Here is a 16,100-nt window from a genome sequence, read left to right as displayed (position 1 = left end):
ATCTGTAGGGTCAGCAAAATGTTGTGATAACTTGTTCACTACGAAACATATGTCTGGGCGTGTACAGGTTGTCAGGTAAATGAGGCTACCGACAGCCTCCCTGTACTTCTTCACATCAGAGATTTTAGGCGCACCTTCAGAGTATTCTAGCTTTGGTTCACATGGGGTTTCTCTAACCCTACACTCCTGCATGTCGAAACGATTCAGTAGTTTTTCAACAAACCTCCTTTGTGACACTTTTACCCAGCCGTCAGACTGGCTGAAGTCCATGCCCAGAAAATACTTCAACCTACCTAGGTCCTTCATCTTAAATCTGTTAGAAAGCATGTTTTTCACCCTCTCCAAACTCTGGGTGTTGCTGGCTGCGATGATCAGATCATCCACCCAAATGACCACTATTACCTTCCCTGTCTCTGTAGACTCTTTTGTGTAAACACAGTGGTCTGTCGGGTTCTGAATAAAGTTGTCATCTACTAGGCAGGTGTGGAGCATCTCATTCCAATTTCGCCCCGACTGCTTCAGGCCGTAGATTGACTTCTCAAGTTTACACACCAGCTCATCTCCCTCCTTTTTGTAACCTTCAGGTTGTTCCATGTAGATGTCTCGATCAATAGGGGCATGTAGGTAAGCGGTTTTCACATCCATTTGATGCAGAATCAAATCGTCTTGGGCTGCCTTCTGCATCACTACACGAATACTTGTCAGATTTGCTGTCGGTGAGAATGTCTCGCCATAATCTATCCCTGCTCTCTGGCTGTATCCTTTCGCTACAAACCTAGCTTTGTACTGGTCGTTTCCGTCAATGTCTCCCTTAATCGAATATACCCATTTTCCTCCCACTGTCTTCCTGCCCTCTGGTAGCTTAGTCAGGGTAAAGGTTTGGTTGTCTTCTAGGGACCCCATCTCCTCGTCCATTGCTTTCTTCCACTTTCCTGACTCAGCACACCACAAACTGCTCGGTAGCAATAATCTACACTAGTTAGCGTACTGTCGTCATCAGCATCTTCCAGAGAATAATCTCTTAGATACCCCGGGGCTTTACGCTCTCTGGTAGGGTATCTCCCACTGTCGTGTGGCGTCTCCCTAGGATGCTTCTCGCAGTCGTCCTCTGATGCGGATTGTGGACGGTCAGTCAATACATCGGTGTTCGGTACGCTAGGCTGTGAAGTCTCTACTCCCTTATCACAACCCCCTTTGGGATCCAGTCCTAGCTCCTGAGTCTGAGTCTCATTTTCACAGGTTGTCTTGGTGACAAACTTTACCAGCCTGTGCTTCTGTACTTTTCCTTTGCCCGGGTAGTAAACTAGGTAGGCGGGACTGCCCTTGTCGTGCCCTACAAAGAATCCTCTGTCACACCTAGAATCTAGTTTGCCTCTGTCTTGCTGGTAGGCATAACACTCGGACCCGAATTTATGCATATCGGCTAAATTGCACTTTTTACCTGTCAGTGCTGTGTATGGGGTAGTGCCTGTGTGCTTGTTGAAACACCGGTTCCTGGTATAGGCTGCTTCCTGGATGGCATAGTGCCAAAGGCTCTTAGGTAAGCCACTGTCAATGAGCTTACATCTGGCCATCTCGAAAAGAGTTCGCCCTTCCCTTTCAGCTGTCCCGTTCTGGTGCGGAGAGTAAGGACAGGAAGTCTCGTGCCTGATTTTGTTCTTTCTCAGTAGTGTCTGAAACTCTCGGTTAGTAAATTCAGTCCCGTTATCTGATCTGATGCACTTCACAGTGCCGTAAGGCGCCACATCTGCCAGGTACTTCTCTGTAGCCTGAACTGCATCGCTTTTTGCTTTCAGAAAATAGACCAGCACTGCCCCCGTACACACGTCTGTGAAAGACTGCATGTATTTAAAACCATCTATGGACTCATTGTTAATTGGGCCGGTTAGGTCTGTGTTCACCAGCTCAAGCGGCGTCTTTGCTCTGTTAGTCGGGTCTCTGTTTCTCGTCTGCGTGAACTTCCCCTCTATGCATACTGCACATTCTTTATCAGGCCTGCGCTTTGGCATAGTGCCAAAGGCTCTTAGGTAAGCCACTGTCAATGAGCTTACATCTGGCCATCTCGAAAAGAGTTCGCCCTTCCCTTTCAGCTGTCCCGTTCTGGTGCGGAGAGTAAGGACAGGAAGTCTCGTGCCTGATTTTGTTCTTTCTCAGTAGTGTCTGAAACTCTCGGTTAGTAAATTCAGTCCCGTTATCTGATCTGATGCACTTCACAGTGCCGTAAGGCGCCACATCTGCCAGGTACTTCTCTGTAGCCTGAACTGCATCGCTTTTTGCTTTCAGAAAATAGACCAGCACTGCCCCCGTACACACGTCTGTGAAAGACTGCATGTATTTAAAACCATCTATGGACTCATTGTTAATTGGGCCGGTTAGGTCTGTGTTCACCAGCTCAAGCGGCGTCTTTGCTCTGTTAGTCGGGTCTCTGTTTCTCGTCTGCGTGAACTTCCCCTCTATGCATACTGCACATTCTTTATCAGGCCTGCGCTTTGGACCTTTAATGTGCATGCCCTCTGTCACGTCCTGCAATTTCAAGATATCGTCGTAATTACAGTGACCCATTACCTCATGCCATGTCTGAATATCATAGCTGACGTGACACACATCATCTAGATCACACTCGGTTTGCAGGTAGTACATTCTCTTACATACATAGATTTCAAACCTTGTGCCATCCGTTGACTCTAGAACGTCTTTTCCTTCATCGAAAAACACTTTGGCACCGTGGGCGGTAGCAGACTTCACTGAGAAGAGTTCTTGAGGGTACGAGGGAATGTAGAGAGCGTTCTTTAATGTCACTGTACACCGGTGCCCCCCACTGCTTATGAGACATACCTGTGCGTCTCCCCTGCCTTTCACCACACCGACAGTACGCTTCCCATCTGCAAGCTCCATACTGTGTCTCTCCGGCCTGAAGGTGCTGTCAAAGCTTTTGAACTTGCTTCTATCGTTGATGATGTGGGACGACGCGCCCGTGTCCACGATCATTCCCCTTCTCTGGGTCTGCAGCATTTTCCTTGAGAGACTGGCATCTTCTGTTTGTGCCCTGAAGGTGCGGTCTTCTCCTCCCGCGGCTCCCCGGTCGCCGTCTGGTTCACACCCGGGCCTACGGCCACCGCCGCCATCTTGTACACATGCGCACCGGGCGCCCCGCTCACGCTCCTTCTTTGTGCACGCTTTGTCGGTGTGCCCCCTGCTTCTGCAAAAACTGCACCAAACTTTCTCTGTGCAGTCATCCCTTCTGTGGCCCTTTTCTCCGCACCGCCAACACACCATCTCCACTAGTCCAGTCTTTTTCCTCGGCGCCGCTTGCGCCCTCAGCACCCTTTCTCCTGCCTCTTCTAGGACTGGGTCTGCGTCTTCTGAAGCCTCAAAATGTCTTAGCTTTGCCTTGAACTCTCCCAGTGTCATGTCAGCTGAACCATGCGTCACCATCAGTGTGAACGGCTTGTACTTCTCCGGTAATCCCCTCATGATCATCGCCATCATCAGTCCCTCGCTCGGTGCTTCGCCTGCGCTCCTGAGTGCTGTAATGATCTGCTCAGCTCTGATGATGTATTTGGTTACGGTCTCGTTGTCAGCTTTCTTCAGCGCTGTCATTGTTATGTACAGGGAAACAATTCGGGGCCTACCTTTTCCGATGATGTGTTCTTTTAACACTCTGAGACTCTCTCGGCCCTTGTCCTTTGTGTCTCTGAATATCAGCCCCAAGCTCGTGTTGTCAAGCAGCGGCGCCAATGCACAGTAGGCGTCCGCATTCAGCTTATCGTCTTTAGCCCTGTCTTCCTCCGACAGTGGTTCAGCGGGCTCTGTCAGGATTGTCTGCTTCAGCCCCACCCCGTGCATGCAGCACAGCATCCTCTCTTCCCAGAGCTCATACTCTTCTGCCCTCCCGTCAAAAGTGGGCCACTGGCTCTTGCTTCGGTTTGCCATGGCTGTTTGTAGTTCGGTTTAGCTCCCGTTTATTTAGCCTAGCTTTAGCTTCCCGGTTCTCCCGATGCTAAACTAGCTCTTTTGGATACTTCTGTATGCTAGCGCGGTCATGCTAGCCATCGACGCGCAAGTCCGTCAAACTTTGGAATCATTCCCGGTTCCTGGGCCCATAACCTGTTGACAGGTAGGCTTATTTATTCGGCCTACCTGCGCGGCGGAACGATGATTTCCGGAGAATGAACGGACGTCCAGGCGTTTATCTCTTTAGCCATCCGACTCGTGGCATTCTTTAATGTAAGCAGAACACGCTCAACTGCCCGCTCACGGGAGTGACGGGTACACACAGAAAAGGGGAGGGAACACTGCCCTTATATGGGAATGGTGCTCTTGATATCACGACCCAGGAAACAGTTACAGGTACATGCATTCATACACTCTTAACAGGAGGAATAGCGTGGGTATTTTCTTAGATCAGATTTTAGCATGTGGCGCGATATTGCATGAACTGTTTTTAACGCACTTTGTTTTGACGTTGCGTGAGTGAGTTGCTGTGTGTGTGTGTGTGTTGCATGTTTATAGGTTGCACGGGTGATTAGATGAACTGGGGGATTCGCTGTCTCCACACTGACGCTCGCCCCACCCTCGCCGTGTTTAGGGACCCGGGCAAGTACACCGATTGTTCGTGATAAACTGTCAGCCAAATTAGAATAGGTTTACGGTGTTTGTTTTTTACTGCTGTAATAATAAATTATTGTTTTGTTCTCTAATATGATCTAATATGATCTCTGTTCCTTGAGTAAACCGAACCTGTATTGTCCAGTCCGGCTCAAGGACTTCCCCCTCTTATAAGAAAGAAAAGACCTTGGTGTTATCCCAGTAGTTAGAAATAAATCAGCTCTCCCCCCCCCCTACTTGGTGTTACACTAATACATTTTGTAATGGTAAAATATAATGATGCCATAATGTTTTATTAGATTAATGTCTGAAGCTAATCATGAGTTTAATTGTGAGGAAGTTCCACAGCACCAGCTGTGTGGGAACTGTCTCCTCTTTGATCCCATCTGTCTATGTGTACCAAAGCTGCATGGAGGGAGGAGAAGGTGTGGATTCCTCCGGCCCTCGTCCTGAATCTAATAAGATGTGTGATAGAATTGTCTTGCGAGTTTTCCCTCAGGTCTGGGACCTTGTTGCTTGTCTCTGTTTCTTTAGCATTACAAAGTATTAATATATCTTGTTTGCTTCGAACATAAAGAAGAAGCTTGCCACTGAAAAACAATAAACCAATATCTCTGAGACGCTCATCAACAGAGCAGCCAAGCGTAGTCACTACCAGGTCAGTCAAACAACAACCTGGCGACGAGTGGCTGAGGAACCGGGGTAGAAACATCAGCCGTATCGCTCCTCCTTAAATTTGCTCAGGACACAGAAGTACCACAAGAGAGATATGCATAAAAATACTCCTATTTAGTATCAAAACATTGAAGATAATTTATATTTTAAAAGCAGTCTTCCAATAAGTTAAAGGTCCACCAGGAAAGTCCAGTCACCAGCTGTCAGACAGCTGGGATCCATTTGCAGTCAATCCGGCCGTGCTCTGTTCAGTGTGGACTGTAGAGAACGTGGTGGGACGTCGTGGCCGATGCCCCCTCACGACGGAGGTCAGACAGTCAGTCGGTCGGTCGGTCGGTCCGTTCGCCACCGTCTCGTTGTCCCGGCCGTGTTCCCATAAGTCAGCAGCTTCCTCTTTTTTATACTCCTCCTCTTTGCCCCTCGATCCCGTAGATGGGTTGGTTACTAATTGTCCAGGTAATTAGTCCCGGTGAAAGCGATAGAGGGATTTGTTAGTCCAATAGGACGTCTGTGTGGGGAACAGTAGTCCATGTAACTCACACGGTGCACACTATAGTAAAAGATCACGCAATACACAGTGAACATACAAGATCACAGCAATCACATAAATGACACAGCAGTCAATAAATGTCACAGCACACTAGTCACCGCAAACCAGAAACACACATTACATTCACACACACATTCCCAACAGGCTGACAGATACACTGCAAGGTGATTTGTAGATTGAAGGCAGCTCGGTTGCCAGAGCAGGTGAAGTGACCTGTAATCAGGGAGTCTGAATGAGCTTCAGTTTGGAGCCACGCCCCTCCACATGATACCGCCAGGAGGCGGGACCTCGCCGTGACAATTATCTAGTTATCACATGACTTGTAAACTCATTAGATAAATAGTCCAATACAGTTTCATGTCAATCACATGTGTTCTTATAACAAACATTAAAGCTTTTAGTGATTGTAAATGACAAAATGTCACATGTTAAAAATAAGACGTTTTTGTTTGGTTTTGCTGTATGTGAATAATAAATGTTGCTATTTCATATTATATAATTTTGTTGACTATATTTGCTTCTCTTTTGATGAGATACTGTAGATCACATCAATCAATTCAATCAATTTGGATAAAGACATCACTCAGCCATGTGGAAAGGATAGTGTGCTCGTGTTAAACAGAAAGGCTTCTGAATATGTCGTCGTTTCAAACCAACGTTTCTTCAGTTTCTGGTGATTCTAAACATATCATCTTCCTCTCTGCACCTCCGGGACCACACAGGAAACTTTTTAGAAACTGTCAGAACTACAAACAAAAAGCATTCCAGCCTTCCAGTGTGTACTTTTCTTTAAAATGTAAACTTAAATAAAAAAGGAAAACTGCAATCTGCAATAATTATTACCCTTACAATATAGATTGCTATTTTACAAGAAATAAACATATCTAAATGTCTTACTTTATACTTTCAATGTTTTGGATGTTTTCAAGAAAAATAAGTTAGAAGGAATCAAGTAGGAAAAGAAGAGCTGTAGTGTGACGGTTTGAAAAAGGAAAGAACAATAATTCAATAATGATGAAGTATTTCTTGACCCACCATATAACAGTAGCTTGACAAAAGGACAGAATTAAACAGCAATTCAAATTAGTTACAAACTATAAAACAACTGCTCTGTTAAAATGAATTCCTTTCAGTTTTTCTGATTCAAATGTATGTGTTTGCCATGTCATATGAAAGACATCTAGATTGACAAACAAATATGGATGAAAAACAATGACATAAAAAAAGTAACATGTTAATTAGCAATCTTACATCTAACAGTTTTATTGATTAGAATAAAGTTGAGTTTTTTTTTTAGTCTTACCCACTGCTGACGATACGTTTCCAGTGCAGGAAGCTGTGGGTCACTGAGGTTTTTGTAACAGGGTTCATCACAGTGTGGGGTGGGGTATGGGGCACTGTGATATTCATCCATACAAAAACCTAAGAGCAAAAACTGTAAACTCTCCCATTCTCATTGTGATAAATCAACAGGACAGAAGGTTTTTCAACTGGAATGTAGAGTAAGTACTGTGTTTATCACTTTTAGATGGATATTAGTTATTACAAGTTAGTTAATAAGTAGATTAAAGTCACAGACGTAAATGTCATCTTTCTGTAAATTAACTTTCAGAACTGGTTAAGAATCAGAAAAAAAAGAAAAACTCTCAAGACACAATCATGTTATTATTTTGAACAGTTTTTCTGTGTATTTCAATCCCTTAATTAGGTTTTTAAGGTATTTATCTACTACGGCAGGTTTTTGTTGAGGCAGTGACAGGAGATGTATCACTGTGATTACTTCGACTACTGGGGACAGGGGACTACAGTCACAGTATCGTCAGGTAAGTCACATTTAAACATTGTATTTTTACTAAAACGTTTATATATTTGTAATTCATGTGATTATTAGCGGTAGAGAAGTTTAAATCATGTCTTATTTCGGTTTACATAATTAGGCAGATATTGCCTGGTAATAACTGTTGTTTGGCATTAACTCTTAATGCAGGTTTGTAATGTAATCAAAATAATTTAAATTTCGGCTGATAAACATTTGCATTTTTGAATTAAAATTTTTAGAAAGTATTTCAATGTGATTCATTTTCCCATTTTTTCCCATTGATTAGACTGTATAATTAAAATATATATAAGGGAGCCAGGTTTTCTTGATAGCTAGCTGTACATAAATATACATACAAATATGTATAGATGCCTATAAAGAATAACTGGCATTCTTCTTTTAAAAATAAAACGTAAATGCCTAAATCCAACAATAATCAGCATTTGGACTATTTAGAGATACACTTTTAATTTTGTTTTTATTTACACTTATAATGATAACCAAAAGCCTTTTCAATATTATACCGTATATAGGACGTGATAAGAATAGCTTACAATGTATGAAAAATATTGAGAATATGCCAAAATATTCTATTTCATTGAGCTCGGAGGTTATATTACATATTATTATATTACATATTTTTTATGTGTATGATTTTTTACTAAATATTACCTTTCCTCATGTCAGCTCCTAGACTGAATATAAATAAAATAATTTCTACCCAAAAAGTATCACACCAAAGCGAGACATGGCAAAAATATTTTGTAAGATCGATGAATTATTAAAACAGATCATTAATTCACATAAGTTCCAAGGAATATACTGTACTCAGATGCAGTATGTTTATACAGTAAAAATAATCAAAAGCTCTTTCTTCTTACAGAAGTATCATTCACTAAAGTCCTATAGCTTCATCATACAATGATATGTAATATTTTAATGATCCTCTTTCAGAAAAGTAACTGATGTGTGTATAATTTCACTTTCACAGAAAGAACTGCATCACCAACTCTGTTCCCTTTGGTGAAGTGTGAACCTGACGGTGATGAAGTCACTGTTGGTTGTCTTGCACACAACTTCTTCCCAGAGAGTCTTACTTTCCAGTGGACCAATGCTTGTGGGGACGACCTGACTTCGCTTCACCATCTTTTACCTCCGAAAGAAAAGAAATATTCAGGAGTCAGTTTTCTCAAAGTACCAAAGTCTGACTGGAATTTAAGGCACTCTTTTGAATGTTCTGTGACGCACGCAGGAGGATCAAGAAGTGTGACTTTGGGAAAAAGTATGTGATGTTTTATTTACAATCATAGCTCCCTGTCTGTATGTCTAAGAGTAAATATGCGTTATAGTTCATCTTTTAGACAGAAAATGTTTTTCATTAATTACTGTTTCATATGTTTAAACCAATCTGACCAATTTTACATTCACGTTTTAAATGAATTATTACAGACTGATCTGTAGACTGATGGATATTTCTGCTCTTTCCTCCATTAGAGGCCTCTTGTTCTATGATAAGAAATATCACAATGACACTGAAACCAACAAGTCCCAAAGACATTTTCATCAACAACCAGGCAAAGTTTGAGTGCAGGATTAATGGACCGGACCAGAACACCATAAATGAAATGAAATTCACTTGGCAAATAAATGGAGCTGATGTGACGAAGAACAGCAGTGAAACAACAGACGCCACAGGCAGCAAAATCAGCACGTTGACTCGCGACCGCTCTGAATGGCAGACAATCGACAACGTGCATTGTTCTGCTAAGGGCCCAAAAACACACGTTTCTAAAGATCTGCATATCAACAAAGGAGGTATGTTACTAAGTGATGGAGAATGATCTGTGAGTCTGAGGAGAAAGACCGTTTACACACACAAAATATTATCTAAGTTTAGTAAACGCAAAACTTGAATCTGAAGCTGTTCACTAAGGAGAGTTTCTCTTTCAGATAATGAACCAAAAGTAACCGTCCACGTCCTCCCAGAGGAAGACGTCAAGGAAGGAGCTGAGGTCACTCTGTTGTGTCTGGTCTCTAGCCGGGAACCGCAGGATTTCTACATCGCCTGGTTAGAAGAAAGTGGACAGAATGTCAGCGTCTATTACGATGGCATCGACTTCCCCTCTATGAAGACTGATGAGCGCTACTCAGTTACGAGTCTTTACACCACCTCCTTGAAAAAGTGGAACAATTTCGTCAAGTTCACCTGCAAGGTGTGGTCACCTGGTGGCGAAACGCAGAGAGATGTGTCTAAGGAGGTGTTTAGATCAACTCTATGTAAGGAATCATAACTAATTCAGTCCTAAATGTGTCATTTTGTGCTAGTGTGCTGTCATGTCTGTGTCCTCTCTGTCATGGAACCCGTCTTTGTGATTGTAAACGTAACAGCCAGTTTGTCAATTCACTTTGGTTTGTCATCGTATTGTGTTTTAATCTGTCTTTGTCACATCGTCCAAGAGCTTGATAAATGTGCTGACTGTTTCAAATAAATGTTGCATGGAAACAACGTTGTTATATGTTCATGCATGACTTCAATATTCTGAAACAAAGCTTTTATCTGATACCTGGTAGACTTCTCTCTTCCACTGTTCAGATAGATCAACACAACATATGTGGAGAGTGAATAATGCTTGATTTAAGTTTATGAGCACTATTCAAGTGAGAAATGGGCAACTATGTGTTACCTTTGTTCACACACACACACACACACACACACACACACAGACACACACATCTAACCCACCCACACCCTCCTCTTCTTAAATTCTATTCCAGCTTTTAAACTGCGTGTCGCTATGAGCTGCACAGATGATGCCATTGATGAGGACGAGTACAGCAGCCTGTGGTCCACCACCTCCTCCTTCATATTCCTCTTCATATCCTCTCTCATTTACAGCATGGTATTCAGCCTGGTCAAGGTAAACATGCAGACTTTCTATCTATTTCAGCTGCACTGACAACTTAAGAAAGTAGAAGAGATGATACAGGATTCATAGATTCACTGAATATGGTCATTGTTTTACTGCTAAAGTTATTAGAATGATCCCAAAAAGGGAGACTAAGTGATGAAAATGATGGCATCAATAAGTCTTGAAATGAAATTTAACTAGAGAGACAAAAAAGAAATATAAAGTACTTATGTAATTGCTTATCAGCAAATATCTTATCTGCTAATGGACAGAAAATTATTCTGATTTGTGATTTTCTGATTATTGACCCATCTGGTAACAACAAACCTGTGACTTTGTGATTTAGAATTGCATCACTTTCAGTGAACAGAACTTATGTTTCCATGTGCAATCAGCACATGTGCCTGATCCACATTTAGCAGCAGAGTGAAGAACCTCTCCAGGCACAGACAACGTGCTGCTTTGTGTGTTTTAAATGCTGCAACACGCTACACAGATGGCATGTTTAAGTATGGTCATTCTAATGGTTACAGAACAGACTTGCCCTGCAGAAAGGTTCATGGCCAAAGCCATTCTGTTGTGGGGAAAATAATTCTCCAGCTGTGTAGATATCTAAACTAAAGTAACAATCAAACTGCATCACTGTTTGATCATTTGTATCTGAACAATCAATATAATATATACTTCTTTTGTTTGTTTTTCCAGATGAAGAGGCCATGAGATGAGATTGATGCATAACATGGACTTCACTTCTTCATTTGTCTTCTAAGTATTTTTTCTGGTTTTAAAAACATTTAATTGTGTGCTAGATTTAATGATCGTTATATACATATTTTTATTTAACTATGTCACTCAAAATAGATTTTTCTGTGACCTGCACCAAATAAAAGATACAATTGTAATTGTTAGTCATTTAGATGAATAGATTCTCTGCATTGGCTTCTATTCTTGCATTATGAATAGAAATGTTGTACAGTCACTTTCTTGAAGACTTAAATATAATGTGTTGGTAAAGTTTTACAAATGTTCATTGCCACATAAATTTCAAATTGCACTGTAGTTGAGATGTTTGTAACTTTGTCTGATGTCATTATGTTGAACAATTTTCTTTAAACACATTTAACAGATATAATATTTACAGTATTATGGACAGACACATACAAGCATACAAGAAAACTTCGACAGTTATTTTGTGGGTTTCATTTCTAAACATATCATCTTTAGAGAGTCTCCCCCCCCCCACACTCATTGTCCACCTCAGGGACCCCACACCTGTTGTAGTGAAACTACAGAGCTACAAATAAACTTCAAAACAAGAGACCTGTGCCCGTATTTGCATATCAGCATACGACAAGGCAATATGTGGCTTACATGCAAACTGCAGACACAAAGTTCTGTGACATGACATGCAGGGTTAGAAATAGTAGAAACATTACAAGTATGTTTCTGTAATAAGTTGTTTGTTTGCCTGCTGCAGTTCATGTTTGGTACAGAGATGGAACAGTTTCATTCTGTTCTTTTTGCTATCTGGACCATCAGGACAGCACAAGGAGGTGGAAGCTTGAGATCTGGTGTGATGACTGTTTTCCTGTAACTTTTTTTAAATTTTGTTTTAAAAAGGATATTGTAAGAACATGAAGAGTCCATCTTCAAATTGTATGGATGTTAAAATATTACTTGCACCTGAATGAAGATACAGCAGAGAAATTGATGAAGAAACACTGATGCATGTAAGAGTGCCAACAAAATGTGTTGCTTTTAGGCACATTAATTGTATCATTTATTCAAATTATTCTTTCATGAAATATGTAAATATATATATGAATAAAATGACAGCTATTTTGAAGGATTCATATATTTTGGTGTATTATCCTTTATTTAATTGTAAACATTCATTAATAACAACATGAAGTATGCACACCTACTTTAAATGTAGTGTACATGTGGAATAAGTCTTACACAGCTTGAACTACATGGGAACGATAGATGACCAACTTCTTATGAACTGTGTGTTCATTCTTCATAGTTATTTGTCAATTCATGACTCAGCATGTGCACATCTGTCCCTACTCTCAGTGCTTGAGTGAAAGCTACCAATTATCATAAAACCTTTCAGAACCCCAGCTGGTCGATGTGCTGGAGGGACATTATTTAACGCCAGCTCATCAGCAGAAGTCAGAAAAGAGTGAACACTGCCATCTTGTGAAGGACATGGAAAGGACCAGATTCAATCACATGACCCTTCCACTGTATCTATGCTCTTCTATTATGTTACAATAATTAAAAGTACAAAGGTGTATTTAAAATACATAATCTCTCTCTTTCTCTGATCTCTAAACCTATTCAGTTTGAAACGTTTCATTTTCCTGACAAACAACTTGCAGCCTCTTGGAGGTTTGGTAGGTTTTGGTCAGTGTTTGTATCACTGTGTTGATGCTAGCTGGAGTTATGGCACAGTGTGACACTCCATAACAAAAACCAGAGACTCGTCTGTCCTCTTAGCTGCAGCTCTCCTTTTACCAAACGGACACAGCATGTAGAATGTCACAGTTATATAATCTAATCCAAGTCAATTAAACTGCAATATGGTGTTAATAAAAAAGCGTTGACTCCTTGAGAATACTGATTAGACTCTGCAGCCATTTATGAAGCAATATTTGTGGTTCTACTGTGGTCATTATAATCCAACAATAAGTGATTTTAAATTATATTTTAAAAATGGATCGTTTTTTGCAATGTGATGTTTCATTGTGTACTGGAGTAGCCACCACGTTTCAGAACGTTTTAAAAACCTGAAAAAGAGATGCAAAGGTCTGTAAAATGTATGTTGAAAACGTGTTTATGCATGTAAACACTCGTATGTAGTTGTGGCTTCATTGAAGCCACAACTACATACGAGACCAAGTAACTGAAATACTCAATATGCAGAACTTTGAAGACTTAATAAATAACCGCGCCGTGTTTTCATACAACCAATACAGTACTCCCTTGTAGCACCCAACCTTTGGAATGCCCGGTACAAATACATTGGCTATGAAATATGTGTCATCCAGTGAGAGCCTTTTTTTATGCCATGTTTTATTTCTCAACCAAATTAAAAGGTTTTACCGCATAATTTATATAACTATATATATCTTTTTTTTTACTTCTGTAAAACTACCATTTCAAAATATATATTATTATACAATTGAAAAAAACTTACATTCAAATGGAAAAAATGAATTCTCCTTGCAATGGATTCTCCTTTTTGGTGTAGTTGTTTATGCACGGTGCTGATAAACAAGTAATAAATTAAACTGCTTTCTACTGCCTGTTGGCCAGTCTTGTTCAGATAAATTAAACTTGTTTTAGGAAAAGTGAGGAGAAAGTTACACATAATCAAAAACAAAACAAAAGCAACAACTTTTACATGTTAGAGGGTATAATTTAAAATACAATGGTACATAACGCTCACCATGTTCCATGATTTCCTCCGCTGAGTACACAGTACAAGAATAAGCAAAGCTACATATCAGTGGGTGGTTTTTGTACGAGCATGTTGTACTGTGTATGGGGGGACACAGTGATGTGGCTCCATACAAAAACCTGCCATGAACGAAACTGAGGCGTAGCGACTCCAAAAGAAGAGAAGCTCACATAACAAAATCACTACTTTGAAGAAAGGTTGAGTTCAAAGATCTGGTGGAAGGAAGCAAACATTTGAAATTCTATTTTTTTCAATTTCAGCTTAAAAATCACAGCACCTCAAAAAAGTTTCTTTTTGTGTATCATCAAGGATAAAATATTTCACATACTAAAAAACAAATGAAGGAATACTGACTACTTACAGTTAATTTGATGCAAATAATTATCCACTTTGGTGATATGCCTGAAAAAGATCCTTTAAATAAAGCATCACCTTGTCAGAACACACAGCAGTTATTTCTCATTCAAATTCAGGGGACATCATTTTACAGCACATTATGTAACACAATGTAAAGCAATAACATTAACTACGAGTGTGTTTCATTGAAATAACTGTTAAGTGGACAAGTGGAACATCAATTTAATGGGGATTGTGTGTTTTTCGGTTTTTCCCTTCGTTTTTATGATTGTCTGACAAACAATCATAAAAACACAGATCTGTGACTACTAGATTCTGGTCACACTTTAGAATTTACAATCCATTATTTTAAAAGTACATCTGTACAAGCACACATACTGTTGTCCAACAGTTGGACTATGATAAGAGAAGCTATCCAAAGAAAAATGAAAATGTCTGCACGTTTTTGAGTTGTGATCATCAACATGCATACTGGTTAATATTGATGTAACACAGGAAACAGGTGCTTCCACAGCCTGTTAACAAACTGTAACGTTAGACCACAGCACTAATATTAGTAACATGACAATAAGTTACACAAAATAATGCCGGTGAAAAGGATTTGTATCAAAAAGAAAAGAATATATTTTTATATAAACATGTTACCAATATTCAGTAAAACAATCAGGTCATTGGCATTGATGCTCATGTCTGATGATGTAACATTATAAGCAACACTAACAGCTAAAACTCTTAAGGTTCCCTTCAGGTACGTATTGATGCGTTCAGGCTCCGTTAATAGTTAGTGAACATGAATATTGGAAGATGAGCAAAAGAACACACACTTGTTTGACAGAGATGTTACCATAGCAACATAAAGATTAGAGATGAACTATGACTTGTCTACATTAGCTTTCATAATACAGTTACTGTGTATTGGCTTTAATCCATTAGCGTCAGGTTCGTCAGCTGGGAATCAGGATTTAAGAATTACGAACCAAATCCAGGCCAAAGGTTTTTAGCATTTTAAAAAAAAAATGTGAACCTGGTTTTGGTGTTGAAAACTAAAAAATACAACATTACAGGTCATTTAGCTGACGCTTCTATCCAAAGCAACTTACATTACACGTTTAACGCATGGCTTCTTTTTTTTTTTTTACATTTTGGCCGGGGAGCAATTAGTGGTTAGGTGTCCTGCTCAGGGACACTTCGACTTGAGACATGGGGCAGCCGGGACTCAAACCGCCAACCTTGCAGTTCCCAGCGCTCTACCCCCTGCGCCACGACGACCCAACATGTGTTCCAAATAAAAATAAGTAGTTGTTTTATAAAATTTCAGCAAGGTCCATGTTACGTTCCCCAGTTTTCTGTGTTTGGTGGCTTTGTTTTGTGTCTTGACAGGTGATTGATTCCAGGAGCAGCAGTCCCCAGACTGGAGATCTGGCCCCACCCACTCGTCAGTGGCTGCACCTGGATTCCTTCCCTCGCAACACATAAAGTGGTGCCATTTTGGTTATGAAGCTCGCTCGTTGGGTGTGGGTTGTAGAGCAGAGAGTGACTTGGAGTCTCTGTTAAATCTTGTTCTGTGTGCTTGTGAAAGCGCTCTTCTCATTTGTGTTTAATCCTGTTTTTTTTTGTCTTTTGTTCCCAGGGAAAAGGGGAAGCACCTCGGGAGTGCGTAGGCAAGCTGCCCATGGGTCTACACCACCCGTAGTCATCCTCCTGTCTAGAAACACT

At 40.6% G+C, this 16,100-nt stretch overlaps 1 protein-coding gene across 1 annotated transcript in view; it reads left to right on the top strand.

The window, feature by feature from the left end:
- LOC120827323 (immunoglobulin gamma-1 heavy chain-like) overlaps nucleotides 1-16,100 on the top strand; it is a 52,508-nt gene that overhangs the window by 2,983 nt on the left and 33,425 nt on the right. The window contains 4 exon segments of the mRNA XM_078083955.1: nucleotides 7,596-7,656; nucleotides 8,644-8,934; nucleotides 9,147-9,467; nucleotides 9,603-9,929. Coding sequence (XP_077940081.1) covers nucleotides 7,596-7,656; nucleotides 8,644-8,934; nucleotides 9,147-9,467; nucleotides 9,603-9,929 — 1,000 coding nt within the window.

Source organism: Gasterosteus aculeatus, chromosome 11, assembly GCF_964276395.1.
Source record: "Gasterosteus aculeatus chromosome 11, fGasAcu3.hap1.1, whole genome shotgun sequence".
Taxonomy (NCBI): Eukaryota; Metazoa; Chordata; class Actinopteri; order Perciformes; family Gasterosteidae; genus Gasterosteus; species Gasterosteus aculeatus.
Note: the sequence above shows the minus strand (reverse complement) of the source record. Positions and strands in the feature narration are given on the sequence as shown.